This window comes from Eumetopias jubatus, unplaced genomic scaffold (genome assembly GCF_037043125.1).
Source record: "Eumetopias jubatus isolate StellerSeaLion01/CBP00866 unplaced genomic scaffold, mEumJub1_p1.0 scaffold_16, whole genome shotgun sequence".
Lineage (NCBI taxonomy): Eukaryota > Metazoa > Chordata > Mammalia > Carnivora > Otariidae > Eumetopias > Eumetopias jubatus.
The window spans coordinates 50,149,972-50,165,164 of NW_028274822.1; the positions used below are offsets into that span (position 1 = coordinate 50,149,972).

The 15,193-nt window shown below is 34.9% G+C and overlaps 1 protein-coding gene across 5 annotated transcripts in view; it reads left to right on the forward strand.

Annotated features, from left to right (window-relative positions):
* Positions 1–15,193, forward strand: part of ROCK1 (Rho associated coiled-coil containing protein kinase 1) — a 153,013-nt gene that overhangs the window by 27,814 nt on the left and 110,006 nt on the right. For all 5 annotated transcript variants that reach the window (XM_028092520.2, XM_028092522.2, XM_028092521.2 and 2 more), the window contains exon 2: positions 5,947–6,028. In XM_028092520.2, coding sequence (XP_027948321.1) covers positions 5,947–6,028 — 82 coding nt within the window. The remainder of the gene's footprint in view (positions 1–5,946; positions 6,029–15,193) is intronic.

Consider the following 15,193-nt stretch of genomic DNA (forward strand, 5'->3'; position numbering starts at 1 on the left):
GTGCCTCAGTTGGTTAGGTGACTGCCTTCAGCTCAGGTCATGATCCTGGAGTCCCCAGATTGAGTCCTGCATCGGGCTCCCTGCTTAGCAGGGAGTCTGCTTCTCCCTCTGACCCTCCCGCCTCTCATGTGCTCTCTCTCTCTCTCTCTCATTCTCTCTCTCAAATAAATAAAATCTTTAAAAAAAATTTTTTTTGAGGAAATTCTGTTTTTATTTTCATATCAGTGCTTAATTTTGAGAAATTCCTTCCCTCTTTACCTGGTGAAGAGATCAAAATATACCCAGACATTTTCTTTAAATGGTATATTGTCTGTTATCAAACCATCCTTTCCATCAAACAAATGGAAAGATACACTGTGTTCATGGATTGGAAGAATGAGTATTGTTAAAGTGTTCACACTACCCAAAGCAATCTATTGATTCAGTGCAATCCCTTTCAAAATACCAATAGCAATTTTTTTTTTCAGAACTAGTACAAACAATCCAAAAATTTCTATGGAACCACTTAAGACCTCAAATTGCCAAAGCAATCTTGAGGAAGAAAAACAAAGCTGGAGGTATTATAATCCCAGATTGCAAGGTATATACTACAAAACTGTAGTAATCGAAAAAGTAAGAGAACTGGAACAAAAATAGAAAGATCAGTGGAACAGATAGAGAGCTCAGAAGTAAGGCTATGCCTGTATGGTCAGTTAATCAACAACTCAGGAGGCAAGAATATACATTGGGGAAAAGACAGTCTTCAATAAACGGTGCTGGGGAAAATGGACAGCTACATGCAAAAGAATGAAACTGGACTTTTCCTTACACTGTACACAAAAATAAACTCAAAATGGATTAAAGACCTAAATGTGAGACATGAAACTATAAAACTCCTAAAAGAAAATATAGGCAGTAATCTCTGGGACATTGGCCTTAGAGCATATTTGTGGATATGTCTCCTCAGGCAGGGGAAATAAAGTAAAAATAAACTGTTGGGACTACACCAAAATAAAAAGGAAAGGAAACCATCAACAAAACAAAAAGGCAGGCTAGTGAATGGGAGAAGACATTTGCAAATGATATATCCAATAAGGGGTTAATATCCAAAATATTATGACTGTTACTCCTTGTCAATTGTTTTTGTACTTGGAGGAATGTTAATTTCTGTTAAGATCCTGAGTTCTGGCACTAGAATATGGACTTTAGGAAGTGGGGAAGTCTTATTCATTATTTACAGAACTTTAGAGTGTTGAATAAAAGTCAGAATTCCTTGCCCCAATTTATGGTCGGAAATAGACATTCCTTGTGTAACTTATCCACTGCATGGAAGTGGAAGCCTGCGTCACTCTCCTCTACCACAGTGTCTTGACTCCCCATAGCCTCTGTTTTGTATATGCTTTAGATTACACTAGATACCTTTTTGTTCTTACTTCTCTGATAAAAGGCATATAAATTTTGCTTATGGACAATCCTGAAAAGCCATACACTATCTCATACTACTGTAAAATTAAAAGTGTATGGTTATGGGCACCTGGGTGGCTCACTTGGTTAAGCGACTGCCTTCGGCTCAGGTCATGATCCTGGAATCCCGGGATCGAGTCCCACATCGGGCTCCCTGCTCAGCAGGGAGTCTGCTTCTCCCTCTGACCCTCCCCCCTCTCATGTGCTCTCTCTCTCTCTCTTGCTCTCTCAAATAAATAAAAAAATAAAATCTTTAAAAAAAAAAGTGTATGGTTATGGATCTAGACACCTAGTCACCATATACAATTAGTGGAGACATCTAGTTTTCCATTAACAAATGGAAACAAATGTTACCGAATTCTGTGGCCAAGCAAAAGTCAGATACCTGGTGTGAAAAAAAAAAAAAAAACATAGATAGGGATTACTATGTTGGAGAAGGGTTTATACCATAGTGACCTAAGATTTACTCTTAAGAGTTTTTTAACTGCATGACTAAAATGTCTATTTTTCTCTTTATGTCATTTCTAGCAATAGTGAGACTAATTTGTAAAACTTTCAAATGTCAGAGAAATAAAGGAAAGGGGGGAAGTGGGACCATTAAGGGTCACTTTACATAATTCACTCATTTAATTGTCACAAATCCATTGTGAGTTGTAGGTAGTTATTATCCTCATTTTACAAAAGAGAAAACCTCAGGAAGGCTATTTGACTTGTCCTCCCAGTAGTAGCATGCAAATATACTATGTTTTTCTCTTTAAAATGCTTTTGCTTTATATCCTCATGGTTGAATTCTTTTGGCCCATCTGGAATTAATTTTATTATTAAGCATGACTCAAAAATCATTCATCTTCATAGTTTGTCCAGTTATACAAACATTTACCAAAGAGTGACACTTTTGTCAGTCCCATCTTGCCCCTGTCCTTACTATTGAATGGGCAATTCTCTCACCCTTTCAGTGCAGCAAGTCCCTGTAACTTATGCATTGGTTAATGCTATTTAAATTCAGTGACATTTATTGAGCCCTTGCTATGTATTTTAGTTAGGATGCTTTAAGTTATAAGAAATAGAAAATCCAATGCAATTGAATCAGACAGTTCATTATCTCAGGCATGGGTAGAGTGGCTCCAGAGTAGATTAATTGATTGAACAAACAATCATCAGGGACCCAGGTTCCTTCCATCCTTGGCTCTGTTGCCCTCATTGTGCTTGACTTTGTCATCTACCAACTTCTTTGAGGCTGCAAAATGGCTGCTGTTGTTTTAGGTGTCATATACAGACATGACAATTTCTCTTGAAAGGAAGATATTTCTTACATGTATCACTTTTTAAGAGAGAAGAAACTTTCCCCCAGAATCCTTCTGTAGGTTTTCCCCTCATGTCTCATGTGACAGATTATTACCATGTTCCTGTACTTAAAGTGAACACTGGCAAGACTATGGGCCATGATGTTGGGTTTAGATTAGACTATTTAGAACCAACCTCCTGAAGCTGAGGAAAGTCTTCCCACTCCTTGAAAGCTCATAGAGGAAGTTGGGTGGCTTGAACAAAATTCACAGTTAAATTAGGAAGGTGGAAAGGGGAAATAATTGTTGAATTCGGAGAGCCAACAGTTTTATCTAGTTATGAGTAAAATGTGATGATCAGTTCTGGGGCTTACCTTACTCAAGGCATTTGAAATCTAGCTTGAATATTGAAATAAAAAATAACTCTAAGACAAGGGAAACTGTTAGTTTTTATAGGTCATGCAGAAGAGGGAGTAGTGGTATAATAAAGAAAACAGGTTTGAGTCCTAGCCAGTGTCCTTTCTAGTTATAATTAGGAGAATGACTTGGGTTTTCTAATAATTTTTGAACAGTACAGCTTGAGTTTAAATAGACATATTTATTCTCAATTCCTGCCTTCATTTTTAAGAGATTCAGGATTTTTTTCAATCATATTTTTATCATGGTCATGTTGTATCTTTACTAAACTAAGAGTTAGCATTTTGATTTTGATACAGCTTGCTAGCCAGTATTGGAACAAGTCAGTTAATATTTCTGATTGCTACTTGATAAGGTTGTTCAACAAGGTAATTTTTGAGGTTTTTTTGTGCCTAACATTTAGTAATAAAAAGAAAAACTTATGTGGAGTAAGGTTGGAAGCAGTTGTTTTCGATTATTTACCAAAGAGAGCATGTGGGTAAAATTTAATATATCTTTCTCTTTTTAAAAACAAGTTAAGCTATTATTTTTTAAAGATTTTATTTATTATTTGAGAGAGAGAGATTGAGAGAATGAACAGGAGGAAGGGCAGAGGGAGAAGCCAACTCCCTGCGAACCAGGGAGCCCCATATGGGGCTCAATCCCAGGACCCTGGGATCATGACCTGAGCCGAAGGCAGATGCTTAACCACCTGAGCCACCCAGGTGCCCCAATTTAAGCTATAATAATTTAGTTCTGAATCTTTTAAAATTTGCAAGTGTCTTTGGAAGAAGATGTTTACTAGGAACTCCTAAAATAATAGTTATTATAAAATAGATATTGAGATTATTTTCCAGACAACTTTTTAAGGTACCAAAATTTTGCCTAAAAATTTTCTTGTGTCGTCCCTAGTACTTGGACTACTCTGTAGTCTAATTTTGGGGAGTGACCCGATGCACTGAAACTTTTAAGAAAAATATTTCTTGAATAATGTAATGCCATTGCTGTTGAGCAAAAAAATGTTGAGCTTGATGTATGTTTTATGCCTACTTGTTGGTCATTCTGAATAAGTTGTGGGAAAGGTGTTGTAGGAAAAAATGAGATATTAACTGGTTTATGCCTTAAAGAACTTAAAGATCTTTTTTTTAAAAAATCATATTTAATTTATCTTTTCCTAGAAAATAGTTCACATATTTATTGGTTTGGTTCCCCCCCTTTTTTTTTGAAGATTTATTTCTTTATTTATTTATTAGAGAGTGAGAGGGAGAGAGAGCACGAGAGGGGAGAGGGTAAGAGGGAGAAGCAGACTCCCCATTGAGCAGGGAACCCGATGTGGGACTCCATCCTGGCATTACCTGAGCTGAAGGCAGTCGCTTAACCGACTGAGCCACCCAGCTGCCCTTGGTTTGGTTTTCCAGTTTAGAATAGACCAAGCATCAGTTGGTCTTCCTAAAATCCATGTTTTCATAAAAAGGTTCTCATCTTTTTTTCTGTAAAAAGAATTACCAGAAATATTCAAATTGCTTAGAAGATTCTAGGAAATATATCTTAAAGATAGATAAATTTGCATTAGTGGAGGAGCTTTTTCTTCAGATCTGCACAAACTGTGAATTTTGAAAAGCCAGTTATTGGGTGGGTTGGTCTCTTCAAGCAATCAACAGCATTAGTATTATCTATTTTTCCATGTTCAGTTTCCAACTCATGCAATGATATATATATATTTTAAGATTTTATTTATTTATTTGAGAGAGAGAGAGAACAAGCAGGGAGGAGGGGCAGAGGGAGAGAGGAAGAAGCTAACTCCCCGCTGAGCAGGGAGCCCGATGTGGGACTCAGTCCCAGGACCCTGGGATCATGACCTGAGCCAAAGGCAGGTGCCTGCAATGATGTATTTTAAAGTGTGTTTAAGTTTGACTCTGCTTTCTGGTTTCCTAGGGAAATATTTTAAGTACTTGTATTCTAAAATAGCTGAGTGATCTCACTTATCCTCTGGCTTTAATTTTTCCTCCAACCTTTGGTGAACATGACTGTAGGGGGTCTGCAGAAGGTGTGTCTTCCTCTGCTGCTTCTGTTTTTATTCTTGGGCTTCGCTGAATTTCCCCAGCTAAATAAAATGAAGATTACTTGGGATTATCTGAATGTTCCTCCTCTCCTGCCATAAGACATAAACTGTTCCTGCCACAAGATGTAAATGGAATAGATGCATTCCTACTTCAACACTGATTGGTACACCTTCACATTGTCCTGTACTTGCTTAGAAATATTTAAAAATCCACTTAAAAGTAAAAGCCCATGTTTGTCCTTTACTAATGGTTGTCCTATAAAGTGCTTCAAAGAAAAGAAAACCCTTATGAGAACCCAATGTGTTTTCATAATTAAAATATCTAAATGCAGAATTTACTTTATACTACGCATCATATTTTAGGCACTGACATTTAGCTACTACCTTGTAAAATACTGATAGTCACAAATACAGGCCATTCGTTTTTGATGAGTGTGAAATAAGGATAAATGTAGTAGTCAGGAATGAAAGGGCATGGAAGGGAAAGGGAATGCGTTGAAGTCATGTGTAGCCAATTTGTGGTGATTCTGCTGCTTTTCAGACTGCGCGATTTAGAAGGTGAAAAATCTATATATAAAATAAATAAAAACAAATTTTATCTTTTTGTAGCACCCATGTAACCTTGTAGAAGGTGTTAAATGAATGCAAGATATACGAGAGAGGGAAGATTAAATGTTAAAACATATGTTTTATTCTTTACTCATAAAAAAGTGTTCATAGTATGATCCCAAAAACTAACTGTTTGTTTGTTTATTTGTTTAGGATGGATTGGATGCTTTGGTATATGATTTGGATTTTCCTGCCTTAAGAAAAAACAAAAATATTGACAACTTTTTAAGCAGATGTAAGTAATTTTTTGTGGAGGTTAATGACAGACTGTATATAACAAAATCTTGACTTAGATAATTCAAGCCCATCTTTTTTTTTTCCTTCTTCTGTCTACTCTTTGGTTATTTCATCTAAAATTCCTACATAAAATGAGCAGGAAATTGAGGAAATAGGAAAGAAATAATATTAATTTGTTTATTGAGTGCCTAGTAGGAGGATATTTTATAAAATATTTTGCAGAAAAGGGAATGAAAAGTAATGGCTAAAATAAGTATGTTAAAATAATAATATACATACATGCACATTGAATTTCAATAGTGTTATATTTATCCTCTATTTCTCTTTTGTAAATTACTAGCTATTATATTTTAATACTTGCAGGTAAGAACAGATTGCACATGAAAAGCCCTCCTACCATTGAGATAAGGAGAATTTTCTCCATGAAATCTGGCTTATATTTAGGCTTTACAGACTTTCTTTTCTAAAAACCTTTTTAGATTTTGATATTTAGATTTTATCACTTAAAATTTGATTAAAGAATTTATTAAGATAGTTTCAAACTTTTAATCTTAAAAAAGATAATAAAATTTAGATCATGAAATCTTTCCCACTCCATTTCTTTATTTCTGTTTCTAAACTGTACATAGTGATAACATTTGAGTTGGGTTGGTTTTGTGTTATTCAATTTTGGTTGCATATGTCTTGTTAGAAAAGTTTATTTTTCTAGTATGATCTTTTTCTCTGTTGTATTTATCATTTTTACACTTTGAAATCTTGCCTCAGAATTTTACTGTTTTTTATAAAAATATTTATTCAACCAAATTTTATTTTGGAATTGGTGCCAGAACCTGAAATGGGAACTTTTTAATTATAAATTTTCTTAATTTCTCATATCTTACCGAAATTACAGGAAAATTTTATCACTGCTTACATTTGTTTACCAACCTACTTAAAAATAGAGCAAAAGAACTAAAAAGGTGGAGAATCTTGACCATTTCTTATTTGATGAGAGGCAAAGAATAAATGCTCATTGGTACAGAGGAGGGGCTGTGTGATTTTGTAAAGTAGTGAGCAAGGATTGGAACACATGCTTTCTTAATTTATTACTCATTTTACTATGCAACATTACTGCTTTCATAATATAAGTATGCCTTTATATTACATTTTAAAATAGAAATATCAATAGCCACAGTAGAAATAAGTAAAATAAAATGAAAGTATAAAGCCTAAAGTAAACTTTTAACTGATAAACATGTTAAGTGTAGTCTAGTTTTTAAATTGGAGAAAAGTACAGAGAGTAACATAACAAAATTTTAGCAAATTATATCTAGCATTATGTAAAAATTGTGATGAAGGAGGGTTTATACCAAGATTGCATTGTAAAGTTAGTTCAGGGTTCAAAAATCAATTAGTGTAATTTACCACATTAACATATTAAAAAAGAAAATCCATAATACCATCTCAGGAGATAAGAAAACGCATTTGATAAAATTCAGTATCCATTTTTGATTAAAAAATACATCTCTGCAAACTAGGAATTGAAGGAAACTTCCTTACAGTGATAAAGAGAATCTATAAAAAACCTACAGATTGTATTTAATTGTGTATGACTAAATGCTTTCCCCTTAAGATCAGGAAAAGGCAGGCCTGTCTTCTCTTATTACCACTTTCATTCAACATTGTCCTGGAAGTTCTAGACAGTGCAGTAAGGTAAAATAAAGAAAAATCATGTAGATTTAAAAAGGAAGAAGTAAAAAATTTTTTTATTCAAACAGCATGCTTTTGTATATACAAAAATCTCAAGATTCTACCCAAAAAGCTGTAAGAACTAGTTAAGTTCAACAAGACTGCAAATTAGAAGATTAATATGCAGAAAGCAATTGTATTTCTATATATTAGCGACAACCAATTTGAAGTTGATGTAACAAATATAGCACCTAAACATTTACAATAGAAGCAAAAACATGACAAATTTAGGGATAAATTTGACAAAATATGTATAAGACTTGTATACTGAAAACCACATAATATTACTGAGAAATTACAGAAGACCTAAAAAAAAAAGTAGATATTCAATGTTCATGGATGGGACAATTCAATAATAAAATGTTAAGAGTCCTCATATTAACTTATAAATAGAATCTGTATATTCTCAGAACCTAAGCAGTTTTTTTTGTGTGTGTAAAGTGACTGGCAATTCTAAAATTCATATGAAAATGTGAAGGAGCTGGAATAGCCAAAGCAATTTTGGAAAGTAAGAGCAAAGCTGGAGAATTAACACTATAGGATTTTCAAGATCAAGATAGTATAATATTAATGAAAGAATAAACATAAATAAATGGAACAAAATAGAGAATCTGGAAACAGACCCATACATACGCAGTCAACTTATTTTCAGCAAAAGTGACAAGGTAATTCAGAATTCGAACCTTACTTCACACCATATACAAAAAGCAACTCAAAATTTTTCATAGACTAGACTTAAGAGCTAAAATAGCACTTCTAGAAGAAAACACAGAAAATATTTGTGACCGGTTAGGCAAGACTCTCTTAGACGGGACACAAATAACACCACTTTTAAAAGAAAATAGATTAGGTTTCATCAAAATTTCAAACTTTTTCTCTTCAGAAGATACTGCTAGGAAAATGAAAATAGGAACCATAGACTAGGAGAAAATAGTTGCAAAACATGTGAAAGGGGAAAGAATAATCTTTTCAATAAATGGTGCTCGGACAACTGGATATCTATATGTAAAAGAATGAAGTTGGATTCCTACCTTACACCATATACAAAATTAGTTCAGAGTGTAAGAACCAAACTATAAAACTCTTAGAAGAAAATGTTGGCATAAGTCTTTTTGCTCTTGAATTAGTTTCTTAGATATAATACCTAAGTACAAGCAACAAAAGAAAAATAAATAAAATGGACATAAAAACTAAAAACTTTTGTGCTTCAAAGGACACTGTCAAGAGAGTGAAAAGATAACCCACAGAATGGGAGAAAATGTTAGCATATCATATACCTGATAAAGGATTGGTATATAGAATATGTAAGTAAGTCTTACAAGTCAACAATAAAAAGATAACCCAATTTAAAAATTAACAAGTGATTTAAATAGACATTTCTCCAAAGAAGATACACAAGTTGGCCAATATGCAGCATGTTTAGTCATTGGATGCTTTCAAATTATGGCCACAATGAGATACTATTACACATCTCTTAAGATAACTAAAATTTTAAAAACTGACAATGTCAAGTATATGTGAAAATGTGGAGCAACTGAACTCTGGCACATTGCTGGGTGGTTTGTAAAATGGTAAGGCACTCTGGAAAACCGTTTGGTGTTTTTCTTATAAAGTTATACAAGCTTTACTTTGTGAACCAGGAATCCCACTTCTGGGTATTTATTCAAGAGAAACAAAAGCATGTGTCCACACAAAGACCTCTTTGAGAATGTTTAAGTGGCTTTGTTCAAAATTGCTGTAAACTGGAAGCTACTTAAATGCCCATCAGTTAGTAGTGGATAAACAAATTGTGGTACATCCATATAATGGAATATTTAACAGTAAAAAGGAGTAAATTAACTGATATGTGCAACAGCATCAATAAATCTCAGAAGCATTGGGGTAAGTGGAAAAAGCCAGGCACAAAAGGGTATATACTGTATGATTCTGTTTATATGACATAACATTCCCCTTCAACTCAAATTGTATTTATGTAATACTTCATACAGAGTAATAGATCTTCATGGAATGATAGGATTTTACATTCTGCTAAAATTTGATTATATGGATATTTATAGCTTTCATTAGTAAGTTCATCAAAATTTTTTTACTGAAGGTGACTGTTTGCTTTGAATTGCTTTTTCCTGATGGATATCAGATATAGTGATCTAAGGATACACCTGGAACATGGGATAAAATCTTTCTCTTTAGTAATTCAGCTGAAGTCTCACTAGAGTATAACAGCTTTAAAGTATAGCAGTTTGAAATATTTTAAACTTCAGGCCTAACTGTATTACAGACTGTTAATTTTCATCTCTTCATGTTGAAGAATGTTTACAGACTGAAAGGGAAATGAGAATCTCTGACTATTTGACTGAATAATTAGTTAAATATAAAGATTTGCTTTTCTGGACTCTGGTGTATGGTACCTGAATAATAAGGACTACAAAGAAAATGTTTATCATCCTCATGTAACTAATAAAGATTTTAAGGTGAATTTTAAGTAGGTGTTAGAGATCCAGATAAAATGGTGGGAGTTAGTCACATTTTAGAAGAAACATGTTTGGGTGAGTGCATTGGAAGGAGGAGAAAAGGAGAATTTGGGAACAGTGATTATGACTGTATATGTTTGTAAACCATTATGAATGTCACTGAGAGTTGGGGTACAGGATTCATAATTATGTTAGTAGAAAAGCAAACTTATTAAACAAATATAACCAGTCTAAAAGAAGATAATAGAGGAGGGAGGAGTATGGTATGAGAAATTCCATGAACCTGAGAGTAAAAATGTGGTAGAGAGCATTTGTTTGGATAAAAAAATAAACCCTGAAATGGTATTTTATGGTAGCATACTATAGCTTTCCTTATAGATTACAAAAGTGGCATATTAGCTCTGGGAGTGATGGTGTAGCAGCTTCTACTTATAAAAGCATATTAACAGTTGACAGACTTTTTATTTGCTTTCTCAATTATTTATAGAGAAAATAATGAGAATAATTAGCTATTCTGAGTTTAATTGTGACCAAAAAGTCTGAATTGGTTAGCATTTGGGATTTGACAGAGACCTTGAGACAAAGCATTCAGTTCATTTTAGACCGGGTTTTCTCAGAAGTGGCACTGTTGACATTTTGGATCAGATAACTCTGTTGTGGGGAGGGGCTGTCCTTTGCATTGTAGCATATTTAGTAGTATCCCTGGCCTCTACCTTCTAGATGCCAGTAGCATACTCTTCTCCTTCCCTCAGTTGTGATAACCAGAAATGTCCTAAGACTTTGCCAAATGTCCCCTGGGCATAAAATTGCTCTCAGTTGAGAACTACTGCCTAAGACTTTATATTAATGAAGGAAAGAAATTCTGGGCACTGTCAGGCACGTGCTCCAAGCTTAGGAGATTTAATTAAATTTATTTAAAAGATAAATCCTGTTAGTACTGGTTCCAGGTGAAGGCTGAATTTCAAAAAGGGGTAAATATAAGAAAGTTTTAGCTCAAGAAATCAGGGTTATTCCACGGAAGTTCTTAGCTCAGTTTGAAACAACCATATCAAGTATAGGTATATATTCAGAGATAAATGTGAAAGAGTAGCATAAATCTATAAAAATTGGGTTAGGCCAAAAGCCTGTGATGAGCCGAGACTTGTGAGAAGTTCTTTTTTTTTTTTTTAAAGATTTTATTTATTTATTTGAGAGAGAGAGAATGAGAGATAGAAAGCACGAGAGGGAAGAGGGTCAGAGGGAGAAGCAGACTCCCTGCTGAGCAGGAAGCCCGATGTGGGACTCGATCCTGGGACTCCAGGATCATGACCCGAGCCGAAGGCAGTCGCTTAACAAACTGAGCCACCCAGGTGCCCTTGTGAGAAGTTCTTAAGACAAGAAAAGGAACTTCCCCCACTCTTCCTTCTCCATTTAGAGTAATGGGTTGAAGATGTATGAGAAAGTGATGAATTTACTACACACCACCACCATTCATTCATTTTTGAGAGAGCTGGGGTGGTGGGGGGGAGGGGTGGAGGGAGCGGGGGGAGAGAGAGAATTTCAAGCAGCCTCCACACCCAGTGTGGATCCCAAAGTGGGGCTCCATCCCACAACTGAGATCACGACCAGAGCAGAAACCAAGTGTTGGATGCCTAGCCGACTGAGCCACCCAGGCACCCCTGTGAGACCATTTATTCTTGAAATATTTTTTTCATGTCCAGTCACTAAAGACATGAAGAATAAGACTGTTTTTCTTTAAAATTGTAGATCTTACCATCTTGTGAAGGGAAATACAGGAGCAAATAGTAACTTTTATATATATTTTTTCTACATATATGTACTTTTATAGTTGAACTTTGTAGAGAATGTAATGATACACAGATCTTGAGGTAGTAAAGAAAGCCTTAAGAAGGAAAGTAATATTCGAGTTGAGTCTTAAAAGACCAGGCTAGATTTCTTTTTTTTTTCTTTTGAAGATTTGTTTATTTGAGAGATCATGACGTGAGCCAGACCAAGAGCCTGCTGCCCAACTGACTGAGCGACCCAGGTGCCCCCAGGCTAGATTTCTTAATTGAGGAAGAGCAGCTCAAGCAGAGAGGGCGTAGCATTTGTTAAGTCAGAGAGCAATCTAAAAGTATGATATCTTTGAGGAACCAGGAATTTTGTTTAAATTGAACTTCATTGATGATGAGTGGGAGGGGGTAAGGAGGAGGACAGATGGCAGAAAAGACTGAAATGGCAGGTTGGGGCTTTTGGCTTAATGGATGGGATGATAAAGAATTATTAAAAATAAGATTAGTTTTTTTGTTTTCATTATTCTCATGATTTTTAAAAACTTAGAATTGAAGTTCAGAGAAGGAGAAAAAATTTGAGCTCTTCAAATTACTTTACATTCCCAGATCTAGGCAGATTACACCCTAGAATATTGAATGAACATGCTGATGTGTTGAGGATCTTTAGAAAACCTTTGCAGAAGGAAACAGTCAACAAAACCAAAAGACAACTGACAGAATGGGAGAAGATACTTGCAAATGACATACCATATAAAGGGCTAGTATCCAAAATCTATGAAGAACTTATCAAACTCAACACCCAAAGAACAAGGAATCTAATCAAGAAATGGGCAGAAGACATGAACAGATATTTCTGCAAAGAAGACATCCAAATGGCCAACACATGCAAAAGTGCTCAACATCACTCGGAAATACAAATCAAAACCTCAATGAGATACCACCTCACACCAGTCAGAATGGCTAAAATTAACAAGTCAGGAAACGACAGATGTTGGTGAGGATGCGGAGAAAGGGGAACCCTCCTACACTGTTGGTGGGAATGCAAGCTGGTGCAGCCACTCTGGAAAACAGTATGGAGGTTCCTCAAAAAGTTGAAAATAGAGCTACCCTATGACCCAGCAATTGCACTCCTTTACCCCAGAGACACAAATGTAGTGATCCGAAGAGGCACCTGCACCCCAATGTTCATAGCAACAATGTCCACTATAGCCAAACTATGGAAAGAGCCTAGATGTCCATCAACAGATGAATGGATAAAGAAGATGTGATATATATACACAATGGAATGTTATGCAGCCATCAAAAAAAAAATGAAATCTTAACCATTTGCAATGACATGGATGGAACTAGAGGGTATTATGCTAAGCGAAATAAGTCAATCAGAGAAAGACAATTATTATTTGATCTCACTGATATGTGGAATTTAGGAAACAAAACAGAGGATCATAGGGGAAGAGAGAAGAAAATGAAACAAGAAACCATAAGAGACTCTTAATCATAGGAAACAAACTGAGGGTTGCTGGAGGGGCGGAGTGTGGAGGGATGGGTGGCTGGGTGATGGACAATGGGGAGGGTAGGTACTATGGTGAGTGCTGTGAATTGTGTAAGACTGCAGAATCACAGACCTGTACCCCTGAAATAAATAATACGTTATATGTTAATAAAAAAAAGAAAACCTTTGGGGAATATTGGAGCTGCCAGAAAATTAAAGATAAACAAATGGTCTTATTATAAACTGAAGAAAAGACCCATGAATGTAGATTTTGGTCAGTAGCAGTCTACAGACGAGGCCTGAACTTTGTTTTCTATTACAACTATTCTTGTTCATGCTTCATCATCTCCATTGATTGATCTCAGTAAGTCTTCTATCTACTCTCAGTTTATCTGTTTTTCCCCATTTAGAGTTGGTTATCTACATTGCTGCCAGAGGATTCTTTTTCAACGGCAAATTGCTTAAGTCAAATCTCACTCCCAGCCTTTCATACAATTTGCTGTATAACCTTTCAAGTTAATTCTTATCTGTACTGCTACTCCTTTGTTTCCTTATACCTCCACCATACGGCTTATACTTAGTTCCTAGAAAGCACTCTGGTACCTTCTCCACAATACTTTTAGATGTTGTTTTCCTCTTTCTAAAATTCCTTCTAACTCCACCCAACTTAAAGGAGTCATCCTTTAAATTTCAAATAAGCATTCACTCTAGTTTCCTAGCCCCTGGAGCTAGGTATGTGCCTTCCTGGTGTCTTGTGCACTTATCACAGTGAGGTTATATTTATTTGTGTGATTATTTGATTGGTCTCCATTCCTCTTCTTTTTCCCTCATCACTGGAATGGAAGTGTCACGAGACCAGAAGCACTTGTATTTGTGTTGCGAAAGCTGGCTAAATATTAGGTACGCATTAAATAGTTGTTAAATGTATTACAGGTTAAATGCTGACTTGTTAGAGTTGATCTAGAAAGTATTCTTTTGTTAGTAGAGTTTGGATATGATCATTGTCTTTTTAAATTGTTTTTTATTACCACATATTTCAAATGAATTAATATAACATATCTGTGTATCCGTGATCACGATTAAATTAGTAGTTAACATTTTGCTCTATTTGCTTCTGGTCTTTTGTTCAAAATAAGATGTTAAGTTACAGTCTATGTCTTCCTCTTTCAGATGTAATCACTAGCCTAGAATTGATGATGTACATATTTAGTCCTTGTTAAACTGTCTCAGAATAGTGATTCCTAAAAAAGATAGCCACCCGCGTAAAATCATCAAATCAAGAACAGGCATACAGATAAATCAACAAATAAGCCATACTTGGCAAGAACAAAATAATTTCAGTTGAGATGTGGAAAATAAATTTTTTCCAAAGTTTCTTTTATCATTTTAAAGGATAAATCATATTAAATCATTATATTAAAGGATTACGTTACATTTATCATTGTAAACGGGTTGTATCTTAAAGTTTTCGTTTATTTTTCCAAGTAATTATATTTGGTAACCAATCATACAATATTTTAATGTTTCATAAAACGGAGTTTAACCTTTTCTCCAGTGGATACTTTCTTAATCTCCTTCCAAAAATGAGATTTAATGGATTACAAACATTTAATTAGGTATTTGTTTTTATGTAAACAGGCAGTAATGGTCATTAGAAAGTTTATTCCTCTTTCCACTGTCTTGAAGTTTTAATGTCATTC